This window comes from Tamandua tetradactyla, chromosome 9 (genome assembly GCF_023851605.1).
Source record: "Tamandua tetradactyla isolate mTamTet1 chromosome 9, mTamTet1.pri, whole genome shotgun sequence".
NCBI lineage: Eukaryota > Metazoa > Chordata > Mammalia > Pilosa > Myrmecophagidae > Tamandua > Tamandua tetradactyla.
In genome coordinates, this window is record NC_135335.1 from 36061675 (window position 1) to 36077063 (window position 15389).

General features: G+C 41.8%; 1 protein-coding gene across 3 annotated transcripts in view; it reads left to right on the forward strand.

Moving 5' to 3' along the window:
• TMEM40 (transmembrane protein 40) overlaps positions 1–14909 on the forward strand; it is a 38315-nt gene extending 23406 nt beyond the window's left edge. For all 3 annotated transcript variants that reach the window (XM_077116491.1, XM_077116493.1, XM_077116492.1), the window contains 6 exons: positions 215–247; positions 619–666; positions 10973–11044; positions 11152–11226; positions 11754–11816; positions 12666–14909. In XM_077116491.1, the coding sequence (XP_076972606.1) occupies positions 215–247; positions 619–666; positions 10973–11044; positions 11152–11226; positions 11754–11816; positions 12666–12685 (311 nt within the window). In that variant the 3' untranslated portion in view covers positions 12686–14909. The remainder of the gene's footprint in view (positions 1–214; positions 248–618; positions 667–10972; positions 11045–11151; positions 11227–11753; positions 11817–12665) is intronic.
• The last annotated feature ends 480 nt before the right edge of the window (positions 14910–15389 follow it).

Sequence of the window (15389 nt, forward strand, 5' to 3'; positions counted from 1 at the left end):
GGGCTCTGAGGCATGAAGCAGCGGAGGTTAGAAAGAGGGAGAGTGGGTAAGAGGCAAGGAGATTATGCCAGGAACCCCTAGATGCAAAGATCCCTGGTATGCTGGAGGATTCCACTGGGGCCTTTTTGTAGGTCACCCGTGACCTCTCCCAGGGGACAGGCACCTGTCTTTCACAGGTAGATCTGGGCACTAATGTTGAGTTTCTAATTTCTAGGACTCCGAAGAAGAGGCTCTGACCCAGCAAATGGTAAATACATACGCCCCAAGGGGGGCGGCCTTGGTGCCAGAGGTGGGAGATGGGGTCATAGGCTGAGAAGATGGCTCAGTCCCCACAGGGATGCAGCCGCCAGCCAGAATGCCACCGTGATTCAGGAAAGGGACCTCCAGGCTCCGGGGAAACGGAATGCAGACTCAGGTCTGTGGAGGGGGAAGGGGGCCCGTGAAGGTCCCCAGGACAGCCCCACCCACCCCCAGTTTTGCCTTGACTGGCTCTGCAGTAAGTGCTCTCTGACCCCAGAAGAAGAACTCAGGAGATCAATTCTCCAGGAGGCAGGGAAGAGAAAACTCCACTTCCCCTTCCCACCAGACTTAAGCCCTCATGTCTCTCTTGTTCCTAAGGAGAAGTGGAGGCCTCTGCGTTACGAAGACTGAATATAAAGAAGGATGGTAAGGAAATCAGTGTTCCAAGGCCACTTCCACCCTTTTATGGGTGGAAAATTAGCTGGTGGCCCGAAAACAATAGTTTTCTGTTCACGGGAAAACCGGTTTCTGTCGTGAACCCGATAGGTTAGAGTCACCTTGGCTTAGAGTCACCTTGAGAAGGTAGTATAGTGATTCCCATTTTGCAGATATGTAAACCAAGGCTCAAGGATGGGGGATGGTCTCACAACTAGTCAGTGGCATGACCTGAGTTTGAGCCCTGGTCCTGTGCTCTTCTCACAGGGTCACTAGGCTAAAAAATGCCCTCCAGGCCTTGTGGCCAGGATAGAAAGCTGGGAGTGATCTGGGCTGAGGGACCCAGGAGGGCAGATAACACTAGATTCTAGAGAAGGAGCTGTGAGAACCATTGGGCCACCTCTGCTCTGAGCCTCAGGGAGGAGGGTGGGGGGGGTGAGAGGAGGACCATGGTTCTGTTTGTTGGTTTGTTTGGTTTTCTGTTTTGCTTTTAATCATTAAATACACAGTTCAGTGCTGTTAATTGCCTTCTTGATGTTGGGCTTACATTCACCACCATCCATCACCAAAACTCTTCCATCACCCAAACAGGAACTCGAAGATGTCTTGTTGAGTGAAAGAAGCCAAACGCAGAAGGACAATTACTGTATGAATCCACTACTCTACTTTGAGTCGCTGTGAATTTGCTTATTCTAGGTATTTCATATAAGTGGATTCGTACAGTATTTGTCCCGTGTTTGGCTTCTTTCTGTCAACATAACGTCTTCAAGGTTCATCTATATGGCTGCACGCATCAGGGCGTCCTTCCTGCTTTTGACAAATTATATCCCATTGTGTGTATAGACCGTGTTTTCCTTATTCCCCATCTGTGGATGGACACTTGGGTTGCTTCCACCTTTTGGCCATTGTGAAGAGACCACGGGTTTTTGTTTTTGTTTTCATTAGAGAGGTTGTATGCTCACGAAACAATCATAAAACATAGGATTCCCATATACCAACACCTGGCATTGTGGTGGAGCATTTGTTACTATTAATGGTAGCACCTTTTAAAATAAATCATCCTACTTTTTTTAAACAGTTGTTACCTTTGTTACAACTGATGAAAGATTATTAAAATAGTTCTATTTATGTTCCATTATTTACATTAGCTGTATTTTTCCCCATATGCCACTCTATTATTACCACCTTTGTTATAACCCATGAAAGAACATTCCTTTTCTTATGTAGTCCCTTGTCTACAATAGGGTTTACTGTACATTACTGTGTTCTCTCTTCTAATTTTTATTCTAGTAATACATGCATCCTAAAGTTTCCTTTTTCTTTTTTTTCTAAAATTTCCTCTTTTAGCCACATTCACCTATATAGTTCAGTGCTATTGATCACACTCACCATAATGTGCTGCCATCACCACCATCCATCTCCAAACCTTTACCATCAGCCTATACAGGGATTCTGTATGAGTTAAACATCAACTCTCCATTCTCTAAGCCCAGTTGATCGCCTGGTAACCTATAATCTAGATTCTAACTCTATGAGCTTTCATAGAAGTGAGCTCAAACAATATTTGCCCTTTTGTGTCTGGCTTTTTTCACTCAACCTGAAGTCCTCAAGGTTCATCCATGCTATCACATGCATCAGGACCATCCCTTTTTACAATGGAATAATATTCCATCATACATAAACACCACATTTTGTTTATCCATTCATCAGCTGACAGACACTTGGGTTACTTCCATCTTTTGGCTATTGAGAATAATGCCCCTATGAGCATCAGTGTGCAAATGTCTGTTAGAGCCCCTGCTCTCAGTTCTTCTGGGTATACACCTAGTAGTGGGATTGCCGGATCATATGGTAATTCTATACTTAGCTTCCTGGGGAACTCCCAGACTGTCTTCCACAGCGGCCGCACCATTTGACATTCCCACCAGCAATGAAGGAGTGTTTCTATTTCTCCACATTTTTAGTTTTCTGCTTTTGTTTTTTTTTTAAAATAGTAGCCATTCTAGTAAGTGTGAAATGATATCTCATTGTCATTTTGATTTGCATTTCCCTAATGGCTAGGGATGCAGAGCATCTTTTCATGTGCTTTCTAGCCACTTGTAGTTCCTCTTTGGAGAAATGTCTATTCAAGTCTTTTGCCCATTTTTTTAATTAATTAAAATTTTTTTTTAAATACCAAAAAATACCAAACAAACTCAAACATTCTTAACTTTTGATCATTCTGTTCTACATATATAATCAGTAACTTACAATATACATAGTTGCATATTCATCATCATGACCATTTCTTGGAACATTTGCATCAATTCAGAAAAAGAAATAAAAAGATGACAGAAAAAAATTCATACATACCATACTCCTTTCCCCTCTCTTTCATTGATCACTAGTTTCAATCTAAATTTATTTTAACATTTGCTCCCCCTATTATTTATTTTTATTCCATATGTTCTACTCATCTGTTGATAAGGTAGATAAAAGGAGCATCAGACACAAAGTTTTCACAATCACACAACCACATTGTGAAAGCTTTGTTATTATACAATCATCTTCAAGGAACATGGCACTGGAACACATCTCTACATTTTCAGGCAGTTCCCTCCAGCCTCTCCATTACATTTTGACTAACAAGGTGATATCTTTTTAATGTGTAAGAATAACCTCCAGGATAACCTCTCAACTCTGTTTGGAATCTCTCAGCCATTGACACTTTAGTTTGTCTCATTTTACTCTTCCCCCTTTTAGTTGAGAAGGTTTTCTCAATCCCTTGATGCTGAGTCTCAGCTCATTCTAGGGGTTTTCTCAATCCCTTGATGCCGAGTCTCAGCTCAATCTAGGATTTCTGTCCCACATTACCAGGAAGTGTCCCACATAGACAGGGGGAGGGTGGTGAGTTCGCTTGTTGTGTTGGCTGGAGAGAGAGGCCACATCTGAGCACCAAAAGAGGTTCACTTGGGGGTGACTTTTAGGCCTAATTTTAAGTAGGCTTGACCTATCCTTTGTGGGGTTAAGTTTCATATGAACAAACCCCAAGATTGGGGGCTCACTTTTGCCCATTTTTAAATTAAGTTGTCTTTTTATTTTTGAGTTGTAGTATTTCTTTGTATATTCTAGATATTAATCCCTTTTTGGATATGTGGTTTCAAAATATTTTCTCCCATTGAGTAGGTTACCTTTTCACTTTCTTGACAAAGTCCTTTGATACATTAAGGTTTTTAATTTTGAGGAAATTATTTATCTGATTTTTCTTTCATTGCTTGTGCTTTGGATATAAAGCCTAAGAATTGCCTAACACAAGATCTTGAAGACGCTGCCTTCTATTTTCTTCTAGTTTATTGTCCTGGTTCTTATATTAAGGTCTTTGATACATTTTTGAGTTAATTTTTGTATATGGTGTGAGATAGGGGTCCTCTTTTACTCTTTTTCATGTGGATATCTAGTTCTCCCAGCAACATTTGCTGAGGAGAATATTCTTTCCTAGTTGAGTGGACTTGGGAGCCTTGTCAAATATCAATTGGTCATAGATGTGAGGGTCTATTTCTGAACTCTCAATTTGTTTCCATTGGTCAATATATCTATCTTTATGCCAGTACCATGCTATTTTGACCAGTGTAGCTCTGTAATATGCTTTAAAGTCAGGAAGTATGAGTCTTTCAACTTTGTTCTTTTTCAAGAAGTTTTTGCCTGTTTGGGGTTCTTTACCCTCCCAAATAAATGTGACAATTGGCTTTTCCATTTCTGCAAAAGAGGCTGTTGGAATTTTGATGGGGATTGCATTGAATTTGTAAATCAGTTTGGGTAGAATTGATACTTTAACAGTATTTAGTCTTCCAATCCATAAATATGGAAAGTCCTTCCATTTATTTAGGTCTTCTTTGATTTCTTGCAGCAGTATTTTTGTAGTTTTCTGTGTACAAATCCTTTGCATCTTGGTTAAATTTATTTCTACATATTTGAGTCTCTTAGTTGCTATTGTAGGTAGAATTGTTTCCTTGATTGATTCCTCCTCAGCTTGATCATTACTAGTGTATAAAAATGCTACTGATTTGTGCGTGTTCATCTTGCATCCCACCACTTTGCTGAAGGTTATTAGCTCTAGTAGGTTTCTTGTAGACGTTCCTAATAAAAGATCATGCGATCTGCAAATAGTGAAAGTTTTACTTCTTCCTTTCCAATTTGGATGACTTTTATTTATTTTTCTTGCCTAATTAATCTTATTAGAACTTCTAGCACAACGTTGAATAGCAGTGGTGACAGTGGGCATCCTTATCTTGTTCCAGATATTAGAGGGAAAGATTTCAGTCTTTTACCATTGAGTACAAAGTTAGTGTGGGTTTTTCATATATGCCCTTTATCATGTTGAGGACGTTTCCTTCTATTCCTATTTTGTCGATTTTATCAATCTTCTCAAAGAACCAACTTTTATTTGGTTAATTTTCTCTATTGGTTATTTATTTATTTATTTTGCATGGGTAGGCACTGGGAATTGAACCCGGGTCTTCAGCATGGCAGGCGAGAACACTGCCACTGAGCCACTGTTGCACTGCCCTATTGTTTTTTTCATTCTTAATTTCATTTATATCTGCTTTAATCTTTTGTTATGTCTTTTCTTCCGCTGGCTTCGGGATTGGTTTTTTTGTTCTTTTTCTGGTTCCTCCAGGTCTGCAGTAAGAGCTTTGATTTTAGCTCTTTCTCCTTCTTTAATGTAAGATTAGGGTTATAAGTTTCCCTCTCAGCACTGCCTTTTCCACATCCCATAAACTTTGATATGTTGTGTTCTTGTTTTATTCACCTTAAGATATGTACTGATTTCTCTTGTAATGTCTTGGCCCACTGATTGTTTAAAAGTGTGTTAACTTCCATATATTTGTGAATTTTCTGGTTTTTCCCATTTTTGATTTCTAGCCTCAGTCCATTATGGTCAGAAAAAGTGCTTTGTAGAATTTTAGTCTTTTAAAATTTATTTGGACTTGTTTTGTGACCCAACATGTGGTCTATCCTGAAGAATGATCCATATGCACTTGAGAAATATATATATCCTGCTGTTGTGGGATACAATGTTTTTTTTTTTAATGCTTTTTTTTAAATGTTTTTTTTAAAATTTATTTATGAATTAAAAAATAAAGAAACAAAATAAAACAACACACATAATCAGTAATTCACAATATCATCACTTGGTTGCATATTCATCATTTCTTAGAACATTTGCATTAATTCAGAAAAAGAAATAAAAAGACAATAGAAAAAGAAATAAAATGAACACAGGAAAGAAAAAAAAAAAGATTATACCTGCCATACCCCTTACCCCTTGCTTTCACTGATCACTGGCATTTAAACTAAATTTATTTTAGCATTTGTTCCCCTTATTATTTATTTTTATTCCATATGTTCTACTCATCTGTTGATAAGGTAGATAAAAGGAGCATCAGACGCAAGGTTTTCACAATCACACAGTCACATTGTAACAGCTGTATCATTATTCAATCATCCTCAAGAAACATGGCTACTGGATCACAGCTCTACATTTTCAGACAGTTCCCTCCAGCCTTTCCATTACATCTTGAATAACAAGATGATATCTACTTGATGCATAAGAATAACCTCCAGGATAACTTCTTGACTCTATTTGGAATCTCACAGCCATTGACACTTTGTCTCATTTCTCTCTTCCCCCTTTTGGTCGAGAAGGTTTTCTCAATCCCTTGATGCTAAGTCTCAGCTCATTCTAGGGTTTTTCTCAATCCCTTGATGCTAAGTCTCTGTTCATTCCAAGATCTCTGTCCCACATTGCCAGGAAGATCCACACCTCTGGGAGTCATGTCTCACGTAGAGAGGGGTAGGGTGGTGAGACTGCTCGTTGTGTTGGCTGGAGAGAGGGGCCACATCTGAGCAACAAAAGAGGCTCTCTTGGGGGTGACTCTTAGGCCTAAATTTTAAGTAGACTTGACCTATCCTTTGTGGGTTAAGTTTCATATGAACAAACCCCAAGACTGGGGGCTCTGCCTGTAGCTTTGGTTGTCCACACTGCTTGTGAGAATATCAAGAATTCAACTTGGGGCAGTTGAATTTCTCCCCGTTCTCACCATTCCCTGAAGGGGGCTTTGCAGATATTTTTCCACTCACTGATCGAATCGGGATACAATGTTTTGTATATGTCTGTTAGGTCTAGTTCATTTATCATATTATTCATGTTCCCTGTTTCCTTATTGATCCTCTGTCTAGATGTCCTGTCTATTGATGAGAGTGGTGTATTGAAGTCTCCAACTCCTATTGTAGAGATGTCTATTTCTCTCTTCAGTTTTGTCAGTGTTCATTTTGTATATTTGGGGGCACATGGTTAGGTGCATAAATATTTATGATTTTTATCTTTTCTTGGTGGAGTACCCCTTTATTTATTTTTTATTTTTATTTTTTTACTGCTGCAGGTTTTTATTTTTATTGTTTCTGGTTTCACCAATTAAAATTCAATTACAGATCTCATTTTGCTCCATATATTCTCTCACTTGACGTATTCTTCTCCAATAAGCATTATATTTTCTCATGAATAGCAATGACATGTATCATAAAATCTTGTTTGTATTTTGTGCTTTGTATTGTGGCTCTGATCAACCTTTAAGGTTCAGATTTTACTTGATTGGCTTTCATAAATATTGCAATAGATTTTTAAGGGGCAGGGAGGAAAAACTTCAAGAGTGGTGGGTAGTGGCATGGCCAGCAGGGAGTTTTCTGGTGGGGACGGGGCCTCAGTGACCCCCTCAGAGCTCAGTTAGAAACCGAAAGATAGCAGTTCACAGGAGAGGGGAGAGGCGAGGAAATGAAACCAGTGTCCCCACACCTGTTTGGGCAATTGGATGAAAGATAAGAGAATGGATGAGAACATGGCCCTGAGAAGGTGGTGGGGTCAGGGGAATTTATTGGACAGGGAACACGGTCTTGCCCTCTGTTATTGATCATTCAGACAGAAGGGCCTGCCCAGTGGGTGGAAGGTTTATTCTATAATGATTCACTTAAGGAGGGTCTCCGCCTTCCAATCACACTCCATCTTGCTCAGTGGGATTGCCCCTTTTATTAATTTATTGTGCCCTTCTTTGTCTTGTACAGTGGTTTTGCATTAAAGTCTATTTTGTCTGATGTTAGTATAACTACCCCGGGTCTTATTGGTTACCATTTGCATAGAACATCTTTTTCCAACCTTTCACTTTCAGTCTATTTGTGTGTTTCGGTCTAAGGTGAGTCTCTTGGAAACAGTATATAGTTGGAGCATGCTTTTTTATCCATTCTGCTTATCTGTGTCTTTTGACTGGAGAGTTTAATCCATTAATATTCAATGTTGTTTTTGAAAAGGCAGTACTTACTAAGCCATTTTATTTATTTATTTATTTTCTGTCAGCTCTCTCTCTTCTTTTTTTTTTGGTCTTTCTTTGTACTCTTTTAGTTACCCTTACTGATAATCTTCATTTCTTCATTCTACTCTAAGCCATTCTCTCCTATGAACTCCTACTCAAGAGAGTTCATAGGGCAGGTCTCATATTGACGAACTCTTTCAGTTTCTGTTTATCTGTGGATATTTTACACTCTCCCTCATTTCTGAAAGACAGTTTTGCCAGATAACGATTTTCTGGTTGGCAGCTTTTCTCTTTCAGTACCTTAAATATATCATACTACTGCCATCTCGCCTCCATGGTTTCTGATGAAAAATCTACACACAGTATTGTGCAGCCCTTGTATGTGACACATCGCTTTTCTCTTACTGCATTCAGAATTAGGGGACCATAGTTTTTGACTGAACAAATGGCAGGGGATGGCAAGACCTGGGCCTGTGCCCCTTGCTCTACCTTTGTCATCGGGATGAATCCGGGCAGCTGTTTAACTTACCTGGGCTATAAAATGAGGCTCGTTGGACCAGAACCAGGATTCCCAAAGTGCAGGCCATATCCAGCTGCTTCAGGATGTTGGATTCTACCTCAAAGCAAGAAAGTGACTGCCCTTTCCACTCTCTTCCGTGGGGGCCGGGCTTGGTTTGGAGTCCCTGTGACTTCACCACCGCCCCGACCCTTGTTGAAAAGCAGGACTCTGTCTGTGTTGAGAGCCTTCTCCAGACCTTAACCTCCTTGTTTTGTTTCCGTTGTGCTTATTTTTTTGATGGAGTATCCTAGTTTTCCAGTTACTGCTGTGACATAAAGTTTCCTTTTAGAATAAGTTTATTTAAGGAAAAAGAGACTCTATTTAAATAAATAGATTAAGTAAATATCAGTACAGATGATAGTTGGATTAGCCTAAAATTTTCAAGGTGGTCATCAGTGGCACGTGGAAATGGCAAAAAAAAGGTGTCAGAAAACTAAAGTCAGAAAAACTGTAAGAAGATGATTTCCAAGGTCTCTTCCAACTCTAACATTTTTTTATCCCCAAACAAAAACAAAGCAAATGGAAATCCCTGCCTCACTTTGCTTTCACTTGGCCTTAAAACTCGCTCTTGAGTGCAGTAATTTGTAGCATCATGCTGAGTTTTGTCATTTACCAAGTACTTTCCCATCCAAGACACCTCTCAATCTGACACTGGCATAGAGGCTGCTCTCCTCATGTTATAGGTGAGAAAACTGAGGCCCAGAGGGGTTAGGACACCTGCCCAAAACACACAGCACACCGTGGCCAAACTGAACTGAACTTGGACACATTTCCTGTGGCCTTGATACCTGACTCAGGGAGGCTGCCTCACTCCAGAACACTCTCTGAAATGTCCCCTCTTTTTTTCTTTTCTTTTCTTCATCTATCTATATATATATTTTTGCATCTTCTCTAATCACAGCCACATGGCTGGGTTGAGGCCCAGCAAAGTCTAGGGAGTTCTCTTTAATAGGCAATCCCTCATTTCCCATCCAAGGCACAATCCCTGCCCCTTAGCTCCTCTCTTTACACTATCTGTATACATACTTGAAGCCTGCATTTCTACCAGGCGTTGCAGAAAAATAGTTGCACAGATGCACAGAGACTCGTGTGTAGTGACATTTGGTGTGGATCTGTGGTAACAGCAACAAAAACTGGGCACCTCTAGGCTCATCAGTGGGGGACTAGTTAAATAAGTTAGGATAATTGTATACTGTGGAATACTGGGCAGTCATCAAAAAAAGGAAGTAGATACCGATATGCTTTGAGATAGAAAGATGGCCCTGATCCATCACCTACAGGAAAAAAAGCAAATTATAGAGCTGCAGGTTACAGATTGGTCTCATTTTATTTAAAAATGTGCATATATGTGTCTGCAAAGATTTTTGCCTATCACTGCTCAGTTTTAAGGTGTGGGATTACGGAGAGAGGATGGGGCAATGCAAAACTTCTAAATGGGGTAACTTTTACACTTGACATATTTGCATTTCATTTTTTGCTATTGTATTTCATATTCATATGACAAATAAAGAGTTGAGCATCTCTGCGTGCCCAGCTCAGCCCTAAGTACTGGGGGTGGGCAGAGAACGAGACAAACCAAATTCCCTACCTGCCTTGGAACTGACGTTCTATTGAAGGAGACAGAGAATAAACATAGAAATGAAAATATAAATTAAATGGTGATAAGTGTTATATCAATAGTAAAGCAAGATATGGGGTGGAAAGTGGTGGAGCTAGGGGTGCTGTTTCAGTAGGGTTGGTCGGGAGTAGCAATTCTGAATAAAGTTACATTTGAGCAGGGATAGGAATACTTTCTGCAAGAAAGAAAAAAGTGAGGAAGGCAAGAAGACAGAGAGAGAGAGGTGGCGGAGACAGAAATCGAAAGAGAGAGAAAGCAAAGAAGGAAAGAAAGAGAATAGAGAAAGAAAAAGAGAATGAAAGGTGGAAGGATGAAAGAGAGAGAAAAGAAGGAGGAAAGAGAGAATAGAGAAAGAACAAAAGGAGGAAGGAAGAAAAGAAAGAAAGAAAGGAGGACAAAAGGAAGAAAGAGAGTTCTCTCCTGCCATGCCAGAGACCCGGGTTCGATTCCTGGTGCCTGCCCATTCAAAGAAAAAAAAAAAAAAAAAAAAGAAGGGAGAAAGAGAAAGTAAAAGGAGGAAAGAAAGAGGATAGAAAAAGAAAGGAAGAAAAAGGCATAGATAGAGAAAGAAAAAGAAAAGAGAGAAAGAAAGGAGGGGATGGAGGTAGGAAAGAGGGAAAAGGAGAAAAAGAAAAAAGGAGGAAAGAATAGAGAAAGGAAAAGAAAGAACAAAGGGAGGGCGGGAGAGAGAGAGAGGGAAAGAGAAAAAGAGAGTGAGCAAGAAAGAAAGAAGGAAGGAAGGAAAGAGTAATCAATCGCCCACCTCCTCTTTGGCAGATGAGTTTTTCCATTTCGTCCTTCTCTGCTTTGCGGCGGGCGCCCTGCTGGTGTGCTATCACTACTTCGGAGGTGAGCGGGGGGCCGGGGCAGGGGCATGGCCCGGGGTCGGGGTGGGGGTGGGGGGTCCGGGGCCCCGCCCCCCGGCTGACCCGCCTGTCCCCACACTGCCCTTGCAGACTGGTTCATCTCCCTGGGGGTCGGCCTGCTCACCTTCGCCTCCCTGGAGACCGTCGGCATCTACTTTGGGCTGGGTGAGGCCCCCCCCCAGCAGCATCTCGGCGGGGTGGGGAGTGGGGGTGGAGGGTGGGGGGCGGCGGCGGGCCTGCCCGCAGGCGCTCGCCAGACCAGCGAGTGGTCATGACCTCAGCTCTTTTCTTTTTTTTTTTTTTTTTCCAAATTTCCTTGTGCTCATGTATTTTTTCCTGACCGCGTTCAAGGTCAGTGTGAGGTCATTGGCAAAGGCCGGTGGAAAAACCGGGCAGCTCCGTAAAAATGCAACAAAAACAGTTGGAAGTGGCAAACGCATAGCATTGAGCAGATAACCACAATGCAGCCGTTAGCGGAATCGGGGACTGAATTCCCGGCGAGTTTCCTGGCCTTGTTGTTTTTCATAATAATAATAATAACTGCTCATTGCTATTATCTAAGCTTAACGTGCTGCCTGCCATCCCACGGGCGGAGCTGCGTTTGGGTGGGTTGGGCCTTTGTCCAAACGGGGACAAATGGAAGGGCCTGGCCCCATAAGCCTCACGTCACCTGCTCTCTTGTTTCTGGACAGTGTACCGTGTTCACAGCACCCTGCATGCCTTCATCCCCCTCCTTCAGAAGTTTAAGCTGACGGGTAACTTTTATTCTTTTTATGAGTCTCTATTTTTCTTCTTTCTTCTTATTTTTAAACGGGTAACTTTAAAACTCTTCCTGCATTCCCTCTTTCTCTCCCTGACGGGGTCTTCTATTTTGAGCAAAGATTATCATAGGAGAGACCACAGGCCCTGAAGCTGGGGGTGAGATTTCCAGTCCTACCTCAGCCAATTTATCAGGGTCTCTGGTCCTGGGGCCTCTGTCAGCCTCAGTTTCTGCAGCTGGCAAATGGGTATAATAATACCTTCTGCACAAAGGTGTCATGAAGAGCAAACGTGGAACGGACACAGCGGTCCTTAACTGTGAATCACTGGGCAAAAGGACGAGGAGTTGGATCCCTTGCTCTTTCATAATACTTTACACTTTCCCAAACACTGTCCTTGCCACGATTTTATTTACATAGTAAATTTTATTTACATGGTAGCAGCTGTTTATAAGTTAACTTAGTTAATTTATACTTGACCCATAAGGAAACTGAGGCTCAGAGAGGTGGGGTGGCTGGCCCAGGGTCACACAGCTAGAGTGCCTGAGCTGGGCTGAATGAGGTCCTTTTTATTGACCTGCAGCAGTGTACACCACTGTACTGTGTCTCTGTGCTGGGACAATATTTGTACGTCACCAATATCAGGCTGACTCCCTCTGTCTCCTTAAAATCCATTTCATAAATAAGGGGGGAAGCTAGTTACAGTGGCTGGGCTCATAGAGACCCATGGCTTCTGAGTGAATAACTTCATCCCAGCTGTGAGCTGAGTTTTGGAGATGTGGGACGATGGTGGGGACACCTGGCTGCCTTCTGAATCCCATGCATCCTGTGGGCTTTGCCTTCCAGGGTTCAGGAAGACCGAATGAGGCCCGGCCCCCGCTTGACCATCCCTGCATCCCCTGACAGAGCAGTGTCCTAGGAGACATATGGATGGGCCAAGCTAAGGCAATAAAGAATGAGCTTTTCCTTCCATGTGTTCTGAACATTGACACCAGCCTTGGCTGGGGTATCACTTGGGCAGCGTTGGCATGCAACCCAGGATGGAAAGTGGAGGGAGGGTAGGGTTGCTGTGAGCATTTCACGCTACCAGGATCAGCTGACAGAGTTGGGGATGTCACTGCTGTCAGCCGTGAGAGTTGTCATCTGTCTAGTCTTGTGCTTTCTCTCAAATGCCCCCGGCCATCCCTGTGGGCTCTCAAGTCTACAGAACCATCCCAGGACAGGCAGACAATCCACTGCCCTGAGGCAAGATGTTGGGGACCAAACTCGCAGCATTCGGGCACCTTCCTTCAGCCCCACCACCCAGTGCCTACTCCACGACCCTGGATTCCATCAAGATTCAAATAAACTTTCTCTTCTCGGACTAAAAAGAGCCAGCTAAATATTCCTTTGGGGTGTTTTAGTGCAAGGACATGTCTTGGGTCTCCTTCAACCCTGTCTAGTCAGAAAAGGTGCCTTGTCCCACTGGATGAAGTAGAGAAGGGTATAAAGAAAAAGCCCCTCATGTTAGGTCAAAGTTTTAATTGTACAGGTTCAGAGTGGGTGACAGGGCCTTGCTAAAGATTCCCATAGAAAAAACCTGAACTGTTAGGTATTCTCATCTCAGCTCATATTATAAGGGCACAAAATAAAATCCACTGATGCAAACTTGGGTTGTGTCAATAGAAGTATAGAGGCTAGATTGAAGGAGGTCCTACTTTGTACTGGCCAAGCCATGCCTATAGCATATGTTCAGTTCTAGACACATTATCAAGAGGAACAGGGACGAACCAGAGAACACACAGAAGAGACCAGAGTGGGTGTGCAAAGAATAAATGAAGAAATGAGAACTTGTCGACCTGCAGAAGAGGAAAGTGGGGTCTTCATCGAGTTTATAGGCTCTTGGAGGACACTTTCTCAAGTCCTTATAATAGCTCAGCCATGTGTTATCTGTTCCATTCTCACAGCAACCTTGAGATGTGGAATCATCCCTATTTCACAGATGGGGAAATGGAGGCTCAAAGTTTACCCACTTAATCAAGTCCACACAGCAAGTAAGAGGCGGAGCTGTGATTTAAACCCAAGACTGTGCTTTCCTTATGACAAGTTGCTTTATAGAGTGTTGCCAGGCCCCCATCCTAGGCAGAGCGTCCCTGACACTCGAGTGGGCCAATATTTCCCAAACTTGGCGATTTCTCAGACCAACAGCGTTTTTTTTTAAAGCAAGGGAAAAAGGGCCCCATGACATGGCGCTGTGAACTCTTTACTTTGCCAATTGAGGACAGTAAAAACAAACATCACCAACCATCAGTATCATTTTATAAAAGAAATGATCGTTTTGTGCCTCAAATGTAGAAATATTACAATCAGGAACAAAATGGAGCTTAACATTGAATAAATTAAGCTTATGAAAATCTTACTATGTGTTTTAGTTTCCCAGCTGCTAAATCAAATACCATGCAATGGGTTGGCTTAAACAATGGAATTGATTGGCTCATGGTGTTTGAGGCTAGGAGAAGTCCAAAACTGAGGTGTCAGTAAGGCAGTGCTTTCTCCCAGAAGACTGTGCATTCTGTCCCGTGGCTTGCATAAGGCAGCCTCTTCTTTCTTTCCTGGGTTCTGTGGGCTTCCAGCTGCCTGCTGCTCCCTGTGGCTTTTCTCTGTCCGACTTTCACTCTGCTTAGAAAGGACCCCAGTAATCCAGATTAAAACCAACCTGATGCACTTAAGCCCACCTTAACTGAAGGGACCTCCTGAAGAGATCTTATTTCCAGTGGGGTCTACACACACCAGGACATGGGCCAAGACCAAGACCAGGTCCAAGTTGGGATGCACAATTGTCTCCCCAACACTGTATGTCCTTAATTTGCCCAAATCACTGTGGTCTGGTGAAAAATGTATCCCTAAGGAAACCAAGGGAGCAGAGAATTCCTAAGACTTCTACATTCTCTCAATTCTGGGAGTTTCCCAACTTCAGTTCCCTATGCCTCTAGTGATGAATGCCTCACTACCTGCCCAAGCAACTCTACTACAAGATTTTTTTACTCTTCTGAGCTTCTTAATGAAGCTTAGGAATTTATTCAGAAGAATAAAGAGTGACATAAAAGTAGAGAATGAGTTCTTTTGTTTTTTTTGAGTAGTTTGTCTTTTATTCTTTTTTTAATTTTTATTTATTTATTTTTATTAATTAAAAAAAAGATTAGCTAACACAACATTTAGAAATCATTCCATTCTACATATGCAATCAGTAATTCTTAATATCATCACGTCTTTTATTCTTACAAACGATACACACATGAGACTATACCTGGTTGAAAAACTGTGATAATTTTCTAGTTAAAGAGAAACTCTGGGGTGCACGGGTGGGTTCAGTGGTAGAATGCTCACCTTCCATGCGGGAGACCTGGGTTTGATTCCTGGACCATGTACCCACCCCATCCCCCCAAAAAAGAAAAACTCCGTAACAAAATTTAATAAATGTAACATTTATGAAAATATAAATCTGATTGGTTCATTCTTCCCGGCACTACAAAGTTTACCTAAAAACATTCCATCTGAGCCATCAACTGCACACGAGTTAAGAAATGTCAT